The sequence below is a fragment of the Capra hircus genome, chromosome 18, assembly GCF_001704415.2.
Source record: "Capra hircus breed San Clemente chromosome 18, ASM170441v1, whole genome shotgun sequence".
Taxonomy (NCBI): Eukaryota; Metazoa; Chordata; class Mammalia; order Artiodactyla; family Bovidae; genus Capra; species Capra hircus.
The window spans coordinates 64,627,396-64,642,826 of record NC_030825.1 but is presented as its reverse complement, the minus strand read 5'-3'; the positions used below and the strand labels follow the sequence as shown (position 1 = coordinate 64,642,826).

Here is a 15,431-nt window from a genome sequence, read left to right as displayed (position 1 = left end):
GTGGCCCCCGACATGGTCGCTCCCACTGCACAGTTCTTTCAGCAAAGCGGGCCGCGCGCCGCTGCCGGCCGGACGCCTCCCGGCGATCGGCGAAGGGCTGTGACCCAGGGAGCTCCGCGCCGCCGGTGGATCCCGCCCAGGAAGGATGCCCTTTATCCCGGGAGCGGACGCGCAGGGAAAGTGGCCGGGAGGAGGCGTGGTCCCCTAGGAAAGGAACGCCCCGAGGCCGACAGGGGTGCCCGAAATCCGGGCTGCGAAGTTCATGCTGAGCCCGCAGGCGTCCGGTTCTCCCGCGGAGGGCGAGGCCCGAGGGGGGCCCGGAGGGGCGTGGCAGCAGTGCAGATCCTTAGGGGGGCGGGGGCATCCAGGTTCTCCGGGGCGCACGAGTGGCGAGCCGCGCTAGCGAACCCTAGGGGAGCCGACCCGCGCCCTAGGGGAGCGGAGCGGGGCGGGCTACGCGCCCGGGAGGGGCGGGGCCACACGCGATGGGGGCGTGGGCAGGGGCGGGGCCACAACAGAACGAGATCGCCCGTAGGTGTCCGGCTTCCCCGGGCTCGGCGCGGGGCGGTGGCGCTTTCCAGGCTGGGCAGGGGCGGGAGCCGCGCCCGTGATGTCACGGCGGGCCGGGCAGGGCTGACCCCGCGAGGAGCGGCCTGTGCCGGGCGAGCGCGCCCTCCGTACGCTCCGCCTATGGCGGCGGCCGGAGGGCCGGAGCCGCCCGCGGGGGTCTCGGTCGCGGAACCCGCGGCCCCGCCGGCCTGCCGCTTCTTCCTGGAGGGCCGCTGCCGCTTCGGCGCCCGCTGCCGCCAGCCCCACCCCGGGGCGCCGGCGCCGCCGCAGCCTAGAGGCGAGGCCGAAGACCAGGCCAAAGCCAAGAAGCCGCCGCTGCGTACGGCTGACGCCGTCATCCAGCGCATCCGCTGGGACCCGCGCCTCGACCCGGCCGACTTCTCTGTGGGCTATGTCGACCGCTTCTTGGGCGTGCGCGAGGAGCCCTTCCTTTCCTTTGCTGGGACGAGCCGCTAGCGGCGCTTGCGCCGGGCGTTTTGGCCGTGCCGCAGCACCGGGTGCGCTACTTCCGCTTCCGCGGCCGCCTGGTATGGGACCGCGCCTCGCGCACCGACCTCGTCTTTGGCTCCGGCTTGGCGGCCGGCCGTGGGCCCACCATCCTGGACGCGCTCGACGGCGAGGACGCGCACGGAGCCGGAGCTGAGAGCGGCGGCGTGAACGCGCACCGGCCCGGGGACGTGCACGACGGTGGAGACCGGAGCGGGGACGCGCACGGGAACGGCGATACGAGTGACGGGGAGGATGCCAGCTCAGTCGGAGATGCGCTCGGCGGTGAGGATACGGACGGGACCGGAGGCGCACTGGACAGCGTAGCTGCCACCCGCCTTGGCACGGATGCGGGGGACCCCGTACAGCCAGCCCAGCCCCGACTCCGGGCAGCCTTGGCCTCGGACGGGGGAAGCCCCGAAGCTGGGTGCCTGACGCTGGCAGGCGCATTAACGAGGACCCAGGAGTGGGAGTCGGCCGACCCTGGAGGCCAAGCTTCCCCGTGGATGGCGCCAGGAAAGGCGCTGCAGCCAACTGCCCCCACCGCCGCCAGGGCCATGAAGACCCGTGGCAGGAAGCCCTCGGACAGCCTCTGTGAGACGGGAATGGAGTGGGGTCCCGGGATCTGGCCTGTAGACCCAGGAGCGGCCGGGGCCGTGGGCTCTCGCCAGCCCCGCCCCACGCACTTCGTGGCGCTCATGGTGACGGAGCCTGAGCTGCGGGCCAAGGTGGCCAAGGTCCAGGAAGACTTGGTAGGAGATGCAGCAGCTTGCGCGGCCTTCATGGTGCCGGCTGAAGCCCTCCACCTGACCCTAGCCCTGCTGAGGCTGGCGGGCCCCGGGGAGGCGGCGGCGGCTGTCACCGCGCTCAGACACGCGCTCTCGGACCCCGGGCTTGAGGTCCCTCTGAGGCTGAGGTTCGGTCGCCTGGTACGCCTGGGCTCCCACGTGCTCTGTGCTCCCCCGTCCCCACCCTTGGAGAGCCTGGCCCAGAGGCTGAGCCAGAGGCTGGAGGCCAAGGGGCTGAGAGTGCTGCAGCCTCTCGGGGGGATACGCCCCCACCTCACCCTGGCCAAGGTGCCCCAGGGCGCCCAAGTCTGCCTCCCCGAGGTCAGCCCGCGGCAGGAGCTGGGGAGCCAGCCCCTGGGGACACTCTGGCTGTGCCGCGTGGGCAGGGCCGGGGCCACCTACCAGGCGGTGGCCGAACTCCCCCTGGGAGGTCAACCTCCAAAATAAGGGCCGGGCCCCAGACAAGGACAAAGCGCGCACGCGGCTTCTCTCTCTCTCTTTAATTTTGGTTTCTCTCAAGCTTCCAAGTGGTGCTCAGTGCTCCAAGGAAAGAATGAAGGAAGGAAAGGGGAGGGGAGAAGGGGGAGAGGGGAGGCAGAGGAGGACATCTGAAGAGAAGCAGCCTGACAGTCCAGCTGTTTGCAACTCATCGCACCCTCCAGTTACATGGCAGAAGAGGGAGGGAGACGGAAAAGAAAAGGGGAGGAAGAAAAATAACTTAAATAAACACACACAAAAAGAAAAGAGAAGGAAACATGACGTGAGCTGGTGATCCATGAGGCGGGGAGGGAGGGTAACCGCTTTACCTGTGCTGAACCGAGGGAAGAGTGCGAGGAGGGGGAGGACGGGGCAGGGGAGACACGGGGGAGGGGGGACACGGAGACAACTCAATACAACTGCAGACGAGGCGGCCCGGCCGGCGAGGTCCCGCGGCGGCCTCCGGAATCCTCAGTGTGGCGGTGGCGTGGCGGGTGGCGGCGGCGGCGGCTTCTGGGCTCGGGGGCCGAGGGCAGGGCACAGTCTCTAGGCGGCTCCCCTCGCCCCAAACACTGAGGCCCCGGAGGGCTGGCAACAAGAGTCTGTGGAGCAGCAGGCGGGAGGCGGGCGGTGGGCGTGCCCCCGCCGTGGGCGGGCGCGGGCGGAGCGGCCTGTCTTCTTGCCCTGCCCCCCGGCATGGGACGGGCCAGGGTGCTGGGTCGGTACCGGAGTACGAGCTCGAGAGAGAGAGAGAAAAAACACTGAGACAGCATTAGTGGAGGGCCAGACAGACAGACCAGCCTATAGACCTCGCCCCCGGCCCTACGCTGCCCGTCCCCCCCCTTCCCCAGCCCGACCCTCTCAGGCCAAAAATAAAAACGTAGAAAAATCTCTGTACAGACTCCCCGGTGGGAAAACGGGGGCAGGGACGAGGGCTCTTCCAGGAGCCCTCTCCCCACGAATTAATTTACACCCCAAGTCCATGGCTCAAAGACAAGATCTGCAGCCCAGCCCCCCGCCCCCGCGGCGCTGGTGCTCAGAAGGCCGGCAGCTGCGCCAGGCTGAGGCGGCAGTCGATGCTGGAGTTGTCCGGGCCCGTGTAGGCCAGGCCCAGGGGCTCCAAGAAGGCCCGGCAGGCGGCCTCGCCCTCGAAGGCCAGCTCGGCCTGCAGGTAGGAGACGGGCAGCGCTGGGCGGAAGCTACGGAGACAAGAGGAGAAGGTGATGAGGCGGCGGTAGACGCGGGAAGGCCCCACGGGCAGGGAGGGGGCGCCCCCGTTCGGGTGCCCGAGAGGCTTCCTCAGCCCATTAGTTGCCAGCCCTGCTCCCACCCGCAGCCTCCCCACCTCAGCGGCTCAGGGGGGCCCGGGGTGGGGTCGGACCCCGGCCCCGGCTGCGCCCCCCTTCGCCCTCACTTACCTGAGCAGGGGACAGGAGGAGGGGATGGGAGGGAAGGGCCAGCTGGCTCCTCTGCTGGCTGGGTGCCTGCGCAGACCCTCACAAGAGGGCCCACCGAGGCCGGGGGGGCGGGGATCGATGCGAGGGGCGGGGGCTGGAGGGGGCTGATCCTATCTGGGGACCACCCCTCCTGCTTGCCTCGCCCTGGTCAGAGGAGGCTGAGCACCCAGCTAAGAGGAGGTGGGCCGGTGCCGGCCAGCAGCTCTGTGCGTGCGCCCTCCCAGCAGCGGGCCCACCCAGCTGTACGCACCCAGGAGCAGGGCTCCAGGGGCACAGCCACTGAGCTCACACTAGTGGGGGACATGGGACCCCTCTTGCCTCGAACCCTGGCCGTCTGTGGGACTGGCCCTGGGACAGGGGGCAGTTTCTGCTGAAGATGCGGGCCCCTTCAGACACAGGCCCCTCGGCACTCTGGGCAGGAAACAGCCCGCGCCCTGCCCTGTCTGCTGAGCCCGCCTCACTGCCTGTCTTTCCCTGGCCCTGCCCTCTACCTCACCCTTAAACGTTCTCATCCCACACTGGAGCCCACAAGGAGCCTCCTAACCTTCAGTGGGTGTTCACCCCCACCCAGACCGAGCCCCGTGGCTCCCAAGGCCCCTGGGACCTCTGAGCAGTGCTTGGCAGCCTGTCACCTCAGGAGCTGGCCCTGGTGGGGGCGACCTGGGCACCATGGGACGCTCAGCGCATCCCCGGCCTCTAGCCCTAGAAGCCGGGACGACTCCGGCCGTGACAAAAGGGGTGTCCTTAGCCCACCTGGCGCGCCTCCCTCCTAACAGATGCGAACACAATGTTGCCCAGGGCAGAGGGCACCCTCTTTGGAGGCTGTCGGCCTCGCTTGCCTGCACTCGGCCCTAAACTCATCTGAGCCCTCACGAGGGCGCAAGGCCCGGTCGCTGAGCTCACAGCTGCCGAGGGCGGGGCCGGCTCTGCGGGCTGCCCCACGGGGGCGCTCAGCCTCGGGGCGCGGTTCGGCCTCGAGAGTCGGGGAAGCGGGAGATTTTGGATGAAGGGGGCCTGGACATAGGGGATGATGTCGGGGGGTTCCAGGCTGCCCTGAGCAGAGAGCAGCAGGAGAGAGGGGAGGGGCGGGGGGCTGTGCAGAGAAGGGCGGGTCCAGATGAGGAGGAGCGCACAGGTAGGGGGAGGAGACAGGGCGGCCCGCGGCCTGGGCGGGGTGGAGCTCAGCTTTACATACGTTTTGATCATTGCCTTGAGCGCAGCCTTGCGCTCCCGGTCTGCAAACTTGTCCACGAGGTAGCCAGACATGCAGGGAGCGTGAGAGTAGAGCCGGAAGAAGCGGTGGTAGTTGCCCAGAGCCCAGGCGGCCCTGAGCGCCAGGGCGTGGGCCACGCAAGGGTCCGCCTTCAGCTCCCGAGTCAGGTACGCCAGCTCCGTGGTGATGTCTGTGGCCAGAGACTCGGGGTCAGGGGGCTCGGGGGGCCGAGTCAGGGGCCCAGGGCCACGGTCCTGCGCCTCACCTCCCGAGTTCTTGGTGAAGATGTAATAGAGGATTCGGTAGGCGGTGAACTCGCCCACGTTGCCCGGCAGGTTCTCGGCGTACAGCGACTTGAGCTGCGTCTGGCACTGGTTGAACTCTTCATGGTCCCCCTGGAGGGCAGAGCGTGAGGGGGCAGAGTGAGGCCCACACGGCTGGGTGGGGGGACGGCTGAAAGCCTGGGGTGGGGTGGGGTGGGGTGGGGTGGGGCGGGGCGGGGCCCTGCCCGCCCTCACCTTCTCCAAGGCGATGCGCGCGTGCGTCTCGTACACCTCCACCGTGAACTCGGTGCGCACACCCTGCACCTGGTGGGAGGACAGCGGCTGTCACAGCAGAGCCGGCCTCCCCCGTCGGCCCTGCCCCGGCCCCTCGCCGGCACCCGCCTCACCGTGAGGTCCTGCCGGATGGACTTCATCTGCTCACAGGCGAAGGCGTAGTCCTGCTTCTCCTTCCAGTGGGACTTGACCATGCCCAGCGACTTCTTCAGAACCTGGGGCAGGTGAAGTAAGGCTCAGTGTGGCCCGGGCAGCACCTGCCCAAAGGGCTAAAATCCGCCAGGGGCCCACGGACTAGAGTCCCAAAGTGGGGGCTCCAGCATCAGACCCTCAGTGACTGCGTGTCAGCATTAGAAACGAGCACCGCAAACAGTAAGAGCGCACTCCCAGCCTCAGCCTCCTGCACCCGTGCGCCCAGCTCGGGCCTTGGGGATGCACCAGGTCTCGCAGGCACCGGCCTCCTCAGTAGGGATGGAGGTCCGAGGCCGGCCCCACCTCCTGGACTCGTCTCCCGAGTGCAAGCTCTAGGTCAGTACCCCTGGGTGCACCAACCCCCAGCCCATCACCGCCCCGCCCTGGCCTGGCCTCCCAGGCACGGAGGCGCTGCCCTCACGCTGGGCACTCACCGGCACAGGGCGCACTGTGGATGGGTCAGGAGCACAGGTGAGGCGTAGGTAGTGCTTGGTGATGTCCAGGCAAGTGCCCACGATCTGCAGCTCCTGCCAGTCAGGGTCGGCCGTGCTGCCCTCCAGGCTGCCCACCTGCAGCACCAGGGGCTCCAGGCGCAGGCGGCGCGAGTGTCCATGCTGGAAGCGCGCTGCCCGCTTCTGCTTCTTCAGCTCGCGCTCTGGCTCCTCACACTCCAGGGCTGCCATCTTCTTTCGGCTGCGCTTGGTGGGTGCCAGGTCGTGCCTGGGGGAGGGGGTGGGGGGCGTGAAGGGGTGCGGGGGGCGTGGCACTGCCCTCTCCAACGCTCCCGAGACACCTCCCTCTTCCTCCCAGGACCCCCAAACCAACCCCTCCTGCCGTCAGCCCAAGGCTCACCTCTTGCCCCGCTGTGCCCGGCCCCGGCCCCGGTCCATATGGGCCCCCCGGCCTCCCCGGCCCTTGGGGGGTGGGTTCCTGCGGCCCACAGGGTGACACTCGTTGCCTGAGCAGGAACTCTCGGAGTCCGAGTGCGAGTCACTGCCGGAGGGAGGGGCGGGAAGGTGAGGCTGGGCCTGGCCCCTCTGGGGGCCCCTGCCACCCGCCCGGGGGGGCCCAGCACCTGCGGCGGAAGTGGCGGGTGGGGGAGCGGGAGGAGGAGCGAGAGCGGGAGTCGGTGCTGGAGGAGGAGCTGTGGTCCTTCATGAAGACGTTGCGGTTGCCGAACTTGGCGAAGCTGCTGCCCCGGGCTCGGCCGGCGCCCCCAGCCCCCGGTGTCCCTCGCTGGGACTGGGCACCCCCGCCCCTGGTCGTGGAGGCTGCCCCCCTGGGAGGATGGAGGGTGCTGGGTGCCTCCCACCGCTTCTTCTTGGGGCTCTCGGCCACAGGCTCCCGAGTCAGCCTGAGGATACGGCAGAGCAGAGCATCACCGTCTGGTGCCTCCTGTTCCCCGCCCTGAGGATGCGCTCAAGAGGAAGGGCACCCCCCAGGCTTCACATGCAGCTAACACGGTGCAGAAAGGAGAGGTGCTCCGAGCCGATGAGTAACACGCCCCCCAGCTCGCATGCCCCAGAATTCCAGCCCAGCCAACTCCCGCTCCAGGACCCAACCCTCCTGCCCGCCTCTCGGTGGGGCTCCCCGTGTGTTCCCCTCGACTCACCCGGGCAGGGGCTCGCGGCTCCAGTCGATGGTGTAGGCCGAGCCGTCCTGCAGCCGCGCCTGCAGCACCTCCTTGAGCAGCTTCTCCGTGCGGTCCTTGTCCTCCTCCGACTCGCAGGCCGTGAAGCAGCGCTCCACGTACTCCTTCATGTCCTGCGGCCAGTCGTCCGGCTTCCCAGACAGGTTCCCCCTGGGGGAGGGCGGGCGTGTACAGCCGGTTGGGGAGCAGCCCCCACACCTGGGCCAGGACCCTCGTCAGCCCCCTTGTAACACCCAGGGAGCCCACAGGAGGGAGAGAGCACCGTCTGCTTTCTCAGGGATGGCACGGGCAGTCACCTGTGGTTCTGGACTTTCTCGGGGTTGGGCTGTGGGCCGAAGCCGCTGTGCTGGCCCTCCGTGGTGGAGCTGAAGTTCTGGTTTGTGACGGGAAAGGGCCGTTTCTGGATGTTGAACTTGAGTCCCCCAGTCCCAGGGGCTGCTGTGAGGGCATGAAAAGCTGGGGTCAGCTGGCCCCACCCCTCAGAATCGGACACCTGAGCTGGGAATCCCGTCCCCTTCCCGAGCAGCAACACCCACAGCCTGGTTGGTCCCAACACTGGAAGCGAGGTCAGAGCTCCCAAATGCCTCCCACCAGTGAGGACCCCGCCCCGCGCCCCCACTCCCCACCCCGAGGCGCTCACGCTTCATGCGATTCCACAGCTGCTGGCCCTTCTTGGGCTTGACCGGCTCAGGGTAGGTGTGCTGCCCGTAGGCCTGGCCTGACGCGGGTCCTGCCTGGCTGTGCTGGGTGGCAGGGGCTGTCCCAGGCTGGGGGCCGCTGCTCAGAGGATGGGCCCCATGCGGGGGGTTGGCGGCCTGGGGGGGCTGGGCCGCGGGCAGCTGCTGAGGGGGCGCCTGGTAGGGCATGCCTTCATCCATGCCCGGGACGGGGGGCTGTGGGGGAAATGGGTGCTGAGGGCGGATCGGGCGTTCCGGGCTGGTCCTTGCTCCAGTTTTCACCGTCACATCCCTCAGCGTGCAGCTCTCCCCACCCCGACCTCAGAGCGACCCTTGGGTGCAGACTCAGCTACCACAGCCACCCTGCTGACCTCCAGGGGGCCCAGGCTCCTCCTCGCCTCCCACCATACCCCTGCCTGGACGGGCCACAGGGCTGGGCATGGGCGTTACCTGGTTCAGAGGCCCTTGGTGCTGGGGCGCGGCTGAGCCGTAGGAGCTGGCCATGCCGTACTGGGAGGGGGAGCCGTAGCTCTGGTACACGCTCTGCTGGGGGCAAGGAAGGAAGGGGTCAGCCGCAGGCCCACTTCTTCCGGGGCGGGGGGGCTGGCCCTGCCCTTTCCCAGACCTCAGCAGCAATCTGCCACTGATCTCTCACCCCTCCCTTCACCACATAAACGCACCAAACTGGCTCATGCTATAGGTTACAAGATAAGATGAAAACCTCTCTCTGTCCCACGTTTCACCGTGTTCAACAGCCATCTACTGAGCACTACCCCGTCTAAACACTACAACAGAATAACTGTGCACACAGAACCCAGTGCCGATGAAGCCAGCTGCAGACACCTAACACTTCCCCCAGTGAGTGAAGAAGGAAGGCCAGGCAGAGAAGCCAAGTGGCCGGCAGGGTGGGCGGCGGGCCTGCCGCTCCAAGGAAGCCTGTTCCAGGCAGCCCTCTGCAAGGAGCGTAGGGACAAGGAGGGCAGGGAGTGGGGAGCAGGAGTGGGCCTGGGGTGCACCGCGGAAGGCCCCAAGCCGGGGAGGGCCTTCCTGCAGCCGCCCCTGCTGTGGTCCATCCGTCAGCTGCCCTGGAGCCCGCCCCCGCTGGGCACTCACCACCGGGTAGTAGTAGCTGTAGGGGTAGGTGTAGTTGTACTGCTGGTACCACTGGTAGTACTGCTGCTGCTGCAGAGCTGAGGCCTCTGCCTGCGACACGTACTGTGGACAGAGGGTGGCGGGCCTGAGGGCTACAGGCGGGAGCCCCATTTCCTAGGAGTTAACTGCTCCGGGACGGAGCCGGGTCTGCCACCTCTCCATGGAGAGCCACCCCCTCTGCCATCCCACCCAGGCACCTCTCCCTCCTCAGGCTGGACTCCCCGAGGTGAGGATCACCTGGCCTTAGACTCCTCAAGGAGACAGACCAGGCATCCCCACTCAAGGGCTCTGGGAGCATCTTCAGAGCGCCCTGCCCTGGAGATCCCAGAGGACACCACTGTGCTCCCCGCCCCGCTCAGGGTTCCCAGTCCCTCGGGGACTTCTCTCACTTGTGCACTGGCCACAGGCCCGTTGCTGCTGGCCTTGGCGGAGCTGCCGGCGGCCCCTGCTTTGCTGATGCTGGCCAGGGCCTGGCGGGCCTTCTCCCACTCCGGATTCTCGTGCATGGGAGTCTCCATCCCGTTCTCTCTGCCTGTCCCGGCCACCATACTGTACTGAGAGGGCCTGCGGGAGGAGCACGTGGAGTCAGCCCCCGCTCCCACCACAGGCGGCGGGCAGGGTGCAGGCCGGCAAACGCCAGGACTGGAGCCCCACAGCCTCCGCATCTGACCTGAGGCGTGCTGACAGCTCCTGCTCACAGCTCTCCGTGAGCCGTGAACGCCACTGCCTACCTAAGGTGCTTCACCAGATGCCTGCTACGTACAGCTGTTAAAAGTCAAACAAAAAGATGCCCAGTAACCACAGAACTTAAGACCTGGGGCCGAGCAGGCCTAACTGTTTTAAGAATCCACAAATTCTGTCTGATGCCACCTCAGTCAGACAGTTAATCACCACACTGTTTTGGAAAAAATAAGGAACTAAAAAAAAAAACATTGAGTATGAAGTGTTAGAGGTTGCCCCTTTAATCACAGTTGATGAACCGAGTCATCAGAGTTTTGTGACTCAAGCACTGTACTGTGAATGATGAAAGCTCACACAAGCGCCTCACCCCCAGCCCAAGCACAGGGACGACAGCATCATGACCCCCATGCTGCGTGAGGGCCCACCCAGAGCCCAACACTGGGCCTTGCTTCCTCTCACCGCCCCCCACCCCCATGCCATCCCTCCAGCCCCACTAACCAATCTGTGCTGCGCTGATCACCCACGTTGGCCGCCATCTGCACCCTGGGGTGTAAGGGGTGGACCTCGGGAGCCAGAATGCTTTTTCACTGTCTGTAAGGCAAAAAACGAATTAAGGAGAATCAAGAAGGAGCAAGAAACATGTCACAAACCAGCGAAGGGAAGCAGATGACTCACAAGAAGCCAGAGGAGGAAGGCGTCAATAGGGTAAACAGCCTGAAGAGAATAAATAAATGGGCTACAGCCCCAGGGAAAGACCCTGGCCGCCCCCTGCAGCGCTCTAGATGGAAAATGAAGGATTTGAAAGCAAAAAAGTTGAAAGGAATTTCCCAAAGAGAAAAAGAATGATCTGAAACCCAAATGAAGAAAGGGAAACGTTCAAGGGAAACCCTGAGACCGATTGCAGGAGGGGCAGAGGGCAGGTGGGGGGACCTCAGGCAAGGGGTAGGGAGGAAGCGCTAATGAACAAGGTCTGCGTGAAGTTTAAGGCTGGGAGGCTGGGAAAGACTTCTGAAGGAAAGCCTGTAAAGAAGGACATGTTTGAAGGAGTCTTGAAAGGAGAGGAGAAAACACTGGAGAACAGAGAAACCTGGGAAGAAATGAGAATTTCCAGAAGTTACTCCTGGAGCCGGAAGAAGGCAAAGAGAAGAGCCCTGAAGTAAGGAAAGGAGTTCTTAGAAAACTCTTAAACAGCCTAATTTCCGGAAGATCCCCTAAGGACAGAGAAAACTCTTACACGGAGGTTCCTAGAAACAACAGTAGGTCCAGGAGAAGAGGCATCAAATCCTCTTGGCTGGGGGTCTGGACAGAAAGTTTTGCGGGTGCCTGAAAAGACCCCTAATATCGTTAGGGACTTAGGAGCGGGAGGGAGAGGACTGCAAGAAAGTGAAGGAGCGCCCTGGGGGCGAAGACTGGGTGGGAGGGACCAGGACTCGAAGGGGTAACTGAGAAGGATGGGTATGTCCAAAAGCCTGTCCCGCTGGGGAACCCGGAAGTCCTACAAGTGGGGCGACAGGAACAGGAGTCTGAAAGAAGAAAGGGCCTCAGGGAAGAGACGGAATGGGGGTGAGCGAAAGAGTAGGGGCGCAGAGGTCTGCGGTCCCGAGAGATTGGGGGCATTGAGGGGGAGCCCAGGACAGGAAGACTTAGGGTAAGGTCTGGCGCAACTCGGAAGGGAGGTTTCCGGGCAGGTCTGAGGGGGAGGAAGGAGACGCGGATGCGAGCGGAGCACCTGGCCGTCCCGCGAGCCCAAGGAAAGCAAACAAGGACGCCGGGGGGAGGAACAGCCTGCCCGGATCCCGATCCTAGCCATCGGCGCCGGAGCCACCGCCCCGGCCGCGGCGCGCCAGGCCTGCACACCACGTCCCGGGGAGCCGGGCGAGGCGGCGAAGAAAGAGCAAGGGGGCCCGTCGCCCGGGGCAACGCGGTCCTCCGGTGGAACCGCCGGGTCAATGGGAGCTGAAGAAAGGGGTGCTCGGGGCCCAGGAATTCCGAGCGCGGGGGCGGGGAGCGGCGCCCGACAGCGCAGGCGCGACGGTGCGCGGCCGCCCGTCCCGCTCCCCGCGCGCAGGCGCACTGGTCCGCGTCCCCGCCACACCCTGTCGTCGCTCGCGCGCGGTGTCCGTTGGTGCGACGGCCGCCAAGGCCTCGGGGGCCGCGGGCGGAAGGCCAGAAGGAAACGCCGTCTCCGCCCGCCCGCCCGGCCACCCCCGCTCGCCACACCCACCTCGGCCGTACGACCCCGGGACTCGTCAGCGGCGGCTCCAAGCGACGGCAACAGGGCTCCGCGAGTGCTCTTGACCCGGCTGGCTCCTGTCTTTAAGTTTCGACGTCCGGACCGCGGCGTCTTGACGTCACGCCGATGCTTCGCCCCGCCTCCCGTCACCGCGGGCAGCCAATAGACGCCGCAAACTTGGTTAGAACCCGTCCTCCTGTGACGCAACCACGGGGTGGACGTTTTAAGACAAGGCGGAAACTGGACTGCGGACGGTGGCCCTGAGGGGACACGCCCGGTAGAGCGCTCGGGCCCTGCGCCCTCCCAGGCATCCTTGTTTTGGTCCAGCTGGTGGCAGCCATTACTATTTCTAGGTATAAATCGGTGTAGGGCTGAGTAGTTCTGAGAGTCCCCACCGTGCAGTGATGTGGGACGATGGACCCAAAGAAGGCCTGAGAACAGCCTCCGGCCGGAAAGGGGAACTTCCCTAGGAAATGAAACTGGAAGTGTGCAAACACACAGGGGCGGGAAGCGGGCGTAGCTTGGGGATTGCGGGGGTGGCTCTGGTGGAACAGAAGTGAGGGGTCCTGGCGTCAAGAGATAGGTCTGTGGATGCTTGCAGGTAGCAGGTCCTGAAAAGCCATCCTTGTCCGCCTGAAGAATTGGGACCCTCCCGTTTAAAAAAGGGCTTCCCCGGGGGCGCTAGTGGTAAAGAACCTGCCTGCCAATGCAGGAGACCCAGGAGACACAGGTTTGATTCCTGGGTCAGGGAAGATCCGCTGGAGGAAGGCATGGCAACCCACTCCAGTGTTCTTGCCTGGAGAATCCCATGGACAGAGGACGCTAGACAGCTGCGCAGTCCATAGTAGACTGTTTCAAAGAGTCGGATACGACTGACACGACTTGACACACACACGCACCATTTAAAAAGGCCTGTCTGTAGATTCCTTGCAAGTAATCTTTTCAGTAATCCTCTTCCCACCCACAATTCTGAATGATAGAATTATCCACTGCAGTTCACGGGTGGGCCACTGGAGTTGCAGTAGGTGGTGGTTAAGAAGCAGCGATTTCTTTCCGATTCCCTATTATTAAAAACTTTTCTGTGGATAATGCATGTCATTTTGTTAGTATTAGCACAGTTTATCGTTTTTTTTTTCATCCCTTCACTTTTAAAATTAACTTTTCGTTTTAGAGCAATTTTAGGCTTACAATAAATGTTGCAAAGATAATTCAGAGTCCTGCCTATCCTACACCTAGTTTCCCTGCAACGCTGTAGTATGTTTGTTAAAACTAAGATTAAAACTAAGACATCAACGTTGACACAATATTGTTAACTGCAGACTTTGTTTGAATTTCACCACTTTGCCCAGGAAATGAAAATAGATTTCACTTTTGTTAAAGTTAGACCAAAATGGGTTTTTTTCCTTGATTAGGACTGTAGCCTGCCAGGCTTCTCTGTCCATGGAATTCTCCAGGCACAAATACCGGAGTGAGTAGCCGTTCTCTTCTCCAGGGGGGATGGAACCTGGGTCTCCTGCATTACAGGGAATCTCTTAGGCATCAGAGGCACCAGGCTTCCCAGTTAATGATGACTCCCGGAAAATCTGGCAGCGTGACTCCCAGAGTACTCTGTGAGGGTCCAACACATCCAGCGGCATCGGCTTCTGAACACAGACTCAGAGGCACTAGAGGGCAGCATTTGAGAGCAAAGCGGCTAGAAGAGCCTCCAGGCCATCCCCTCAACAGGGCACCAAACAGCTCACAGTCACGAGCGACCTGCGGGTTGCCGCAGTGTCCCTCTTTGGAAACCATGGTCCATTTCTCTTTCCCAGCTTCAGGCCCACACATCAGGGGCTTTCTTGAACATTCCTTGCAGTGCTCAAGATGGAAATGATTAGCAAGCATGGAGCAGTCCCCCCATGGCAGGCCCCACATCGGGCATCTGGGGCTCTGGGCCAACAGGCCTTGACTTGAAACCCTTGGGGCTTTTTTCAAGAGGGAACATTTGGTTTATTTTCCACAGAGGACATGACCCTTAGTACTCTACTCAGCATTGGGAGTAACCCCATCAGTGTTCCCAGAGACACAGATGGACATTCACACCAGACCAGCAACTTGTTTAGTTGCTCAGCTGTGTTCAACTCTCTTGTGACCCCATGGACTGTATAGTCCACCAGGCTTCTCTGTCCATGAGAGTCTCCAGGCAAGAATACTGGAGCAGGTTGCCATTCCCTTCTCCAGGGGATCTTCCTGACACAGGGATCGAACCCAGGTCTCCTGCACTGCAGGCAGATTCTTTACCACTGAGCCACCGGAGACGCCCAAAGTTTTAAAGTGCACTTCCTAATCATCAGGGTTTGAATGCCTTTTAGTCTGTCCCCTGGTGTTGGGATTTCCATTTTGTTAAATGGTCTTCTCCCTTGCTTATTTTTATGTTGGGTGGTCTTTTTCTTGATTTGAGGATATAACTTTGCAGCTTATATGTATGAAGAATTATCTATTTCACTGTTTCTTAAAAAATTTTCCCCAGACTGTCAATCTGCCTCTGGACTTTATGGTATTTTTCTCATTCCACAATTTGTCAAATAAGTTACTTTTTTGTTTCTGTCTTCAGGATATCTCACTGAACACCCTCCCTCTACAACTAAGATACAAGAGTCTCCTCCTTTCTCTTGAAATACTTCTGTCCCCTTGTGCTGTGCTATGCTTAGTCACTCAGTCGTGCCTGACTCTGCAACCCCATGGACTGTAGCCCGCCAGGCTCCTCCCCCGTCCATGGGATTCTCCCAGGCAGGAACACTGGAGCGGGCTGCCATGCCCTCCTCCAGGGGATCTTCCAGATCCAAGGATGGAACTCAGGTCTCCCACACTGCAGGCAGATTCTTCACCATCTGAGCCACCAGGGAAGCCCCTTACTCGTCTGCATTTGGTTTTTTTTGCCTGTATTGTATGCAGACTGTTTCCTTCCAGATGGAAAGCTAATCATATCAGCATTCCTTTGAAACCAGTCCCTTTTGCCCTGACTTGAGATCTGTCTTCTGTCACACACACACACACACACTCAGATCTATTTCTAGACTGTCTTCTGTTCCAGGGATCTGCGTCTCTTTCTGTATCAGGACACTTGTGCTGCTTTAGATAGGGGGCCGGGGAGGGGGGATTGTTGTTGTTGTTGTTGTTGTTTTTGGTGCAGCATCGAGACGGGAGCAAAAGCACCTGGGAGCCAGGAAGCCAGGTGGGAGCAGAGGTGATGGGCTCTCTGCCCACCCCCACCCCCAACTGTGAGGCCAGATCAGGGAGAAATAAGGACCCAGCTGC

General features: G+C 63.0%; 2 protein-coding genes across 7 annotated transcripts; one reads left to right on the top strand and one right to left on the bottom strand.

The window, feature by feature from the left end:
- Positions 594 to 2,526, top strand: LENG9 (leukocyte receptor cluster member 9). Its single transcript, XM_018063136.1, is given in 2 exon segments — positions 594 to 1,003; positions 1,006 to 2,526. Coding segments are annotated over 2 exon segments (1,599 nt in total). The 5' UTR covers positions 594 to 690; the 3' UTR covers positions 2,292 to 2,526.
- Positions 2,330 to 12,267, bottom strand: LENG8 (leukocyte receptor cluster member 8). 6 transcript variants are annotated; one of them, XM_018063134.1, is made up of 16 exons: positions 12,126 to 12,265; positions 10,400 to 10,492; positions 9,610 to 9,784; positions 9,182 to 9,283; positions 8,519 to 8,614; positions 8,032 to 8,284; positions 7,688 to 7,829; positions 7,353 to 7,541; positions 6,816 to 7,094; positions 6,593 to 6,733; positions 6,175 to 6,460; positions 5,662 to 5,763; positions 5,510 to 5,578; positions 5,257 to 5,386; positions 4,974 to 5,181; positions 2,330 to 3,520 (listed from the first exon to the last, which is right to left on the bottom strand). In XM_018063134.1, the coding sequence occupies exons 2-16, from the start codon at positions 10,435 to 10,437 to the stop codon at positions 3,358 to 3,360; spliced, it is 2,373 nt and encodes a 790-aa protein (XP_017918623.1). In that variant the 5' UTR covers positions 10,438 to 10,492; positions 12,126 to 12,265; the 3' UTR covers positions 2,330 to 3,357. The 6 variants fall into 6 exon arrangements, with proteins under 6 accessions (XP_017918623.1, XP_017918624.1, XP_017918621.1 ...); XM_018063135.1 differs by having other exon boundaries at positions 8,519 to 8,611; positions 12,126 to 12,264; XM_018063132.1 differs by having other exon boundaries at positions 2,330 to 5,181; positions 7,688 to 7,826; positions 12,126 to 12,267.

What these genes read in the sequence shown, in the direction of transcription:
- LENG8 (XM_018063130.1), bottom strand. Translation starts at nt 10,437, where the DNA reads ATGGCGGCCAACGTGGGTGATCAGCGCAGCACAGATTG. An exon ending in GCTGTGGAATCGCATGAAGC is followed by an intron (nt 7,830 to 8,031) that starts GTGAGCGCCTCG and finishes ATGCCCTCACAG; the next exon opens with CAGCCCCTGGGACTGGGGGA. An exon ending in GAGAAAGTCCAGAACCACAG is followed by an intron (nt 7,542 to 7,687) that starts GTGACTGCCCGT and finishes GCCCTCCCCCAG; the next exon opens with GGGGAACCTGTCTGGGAAGC.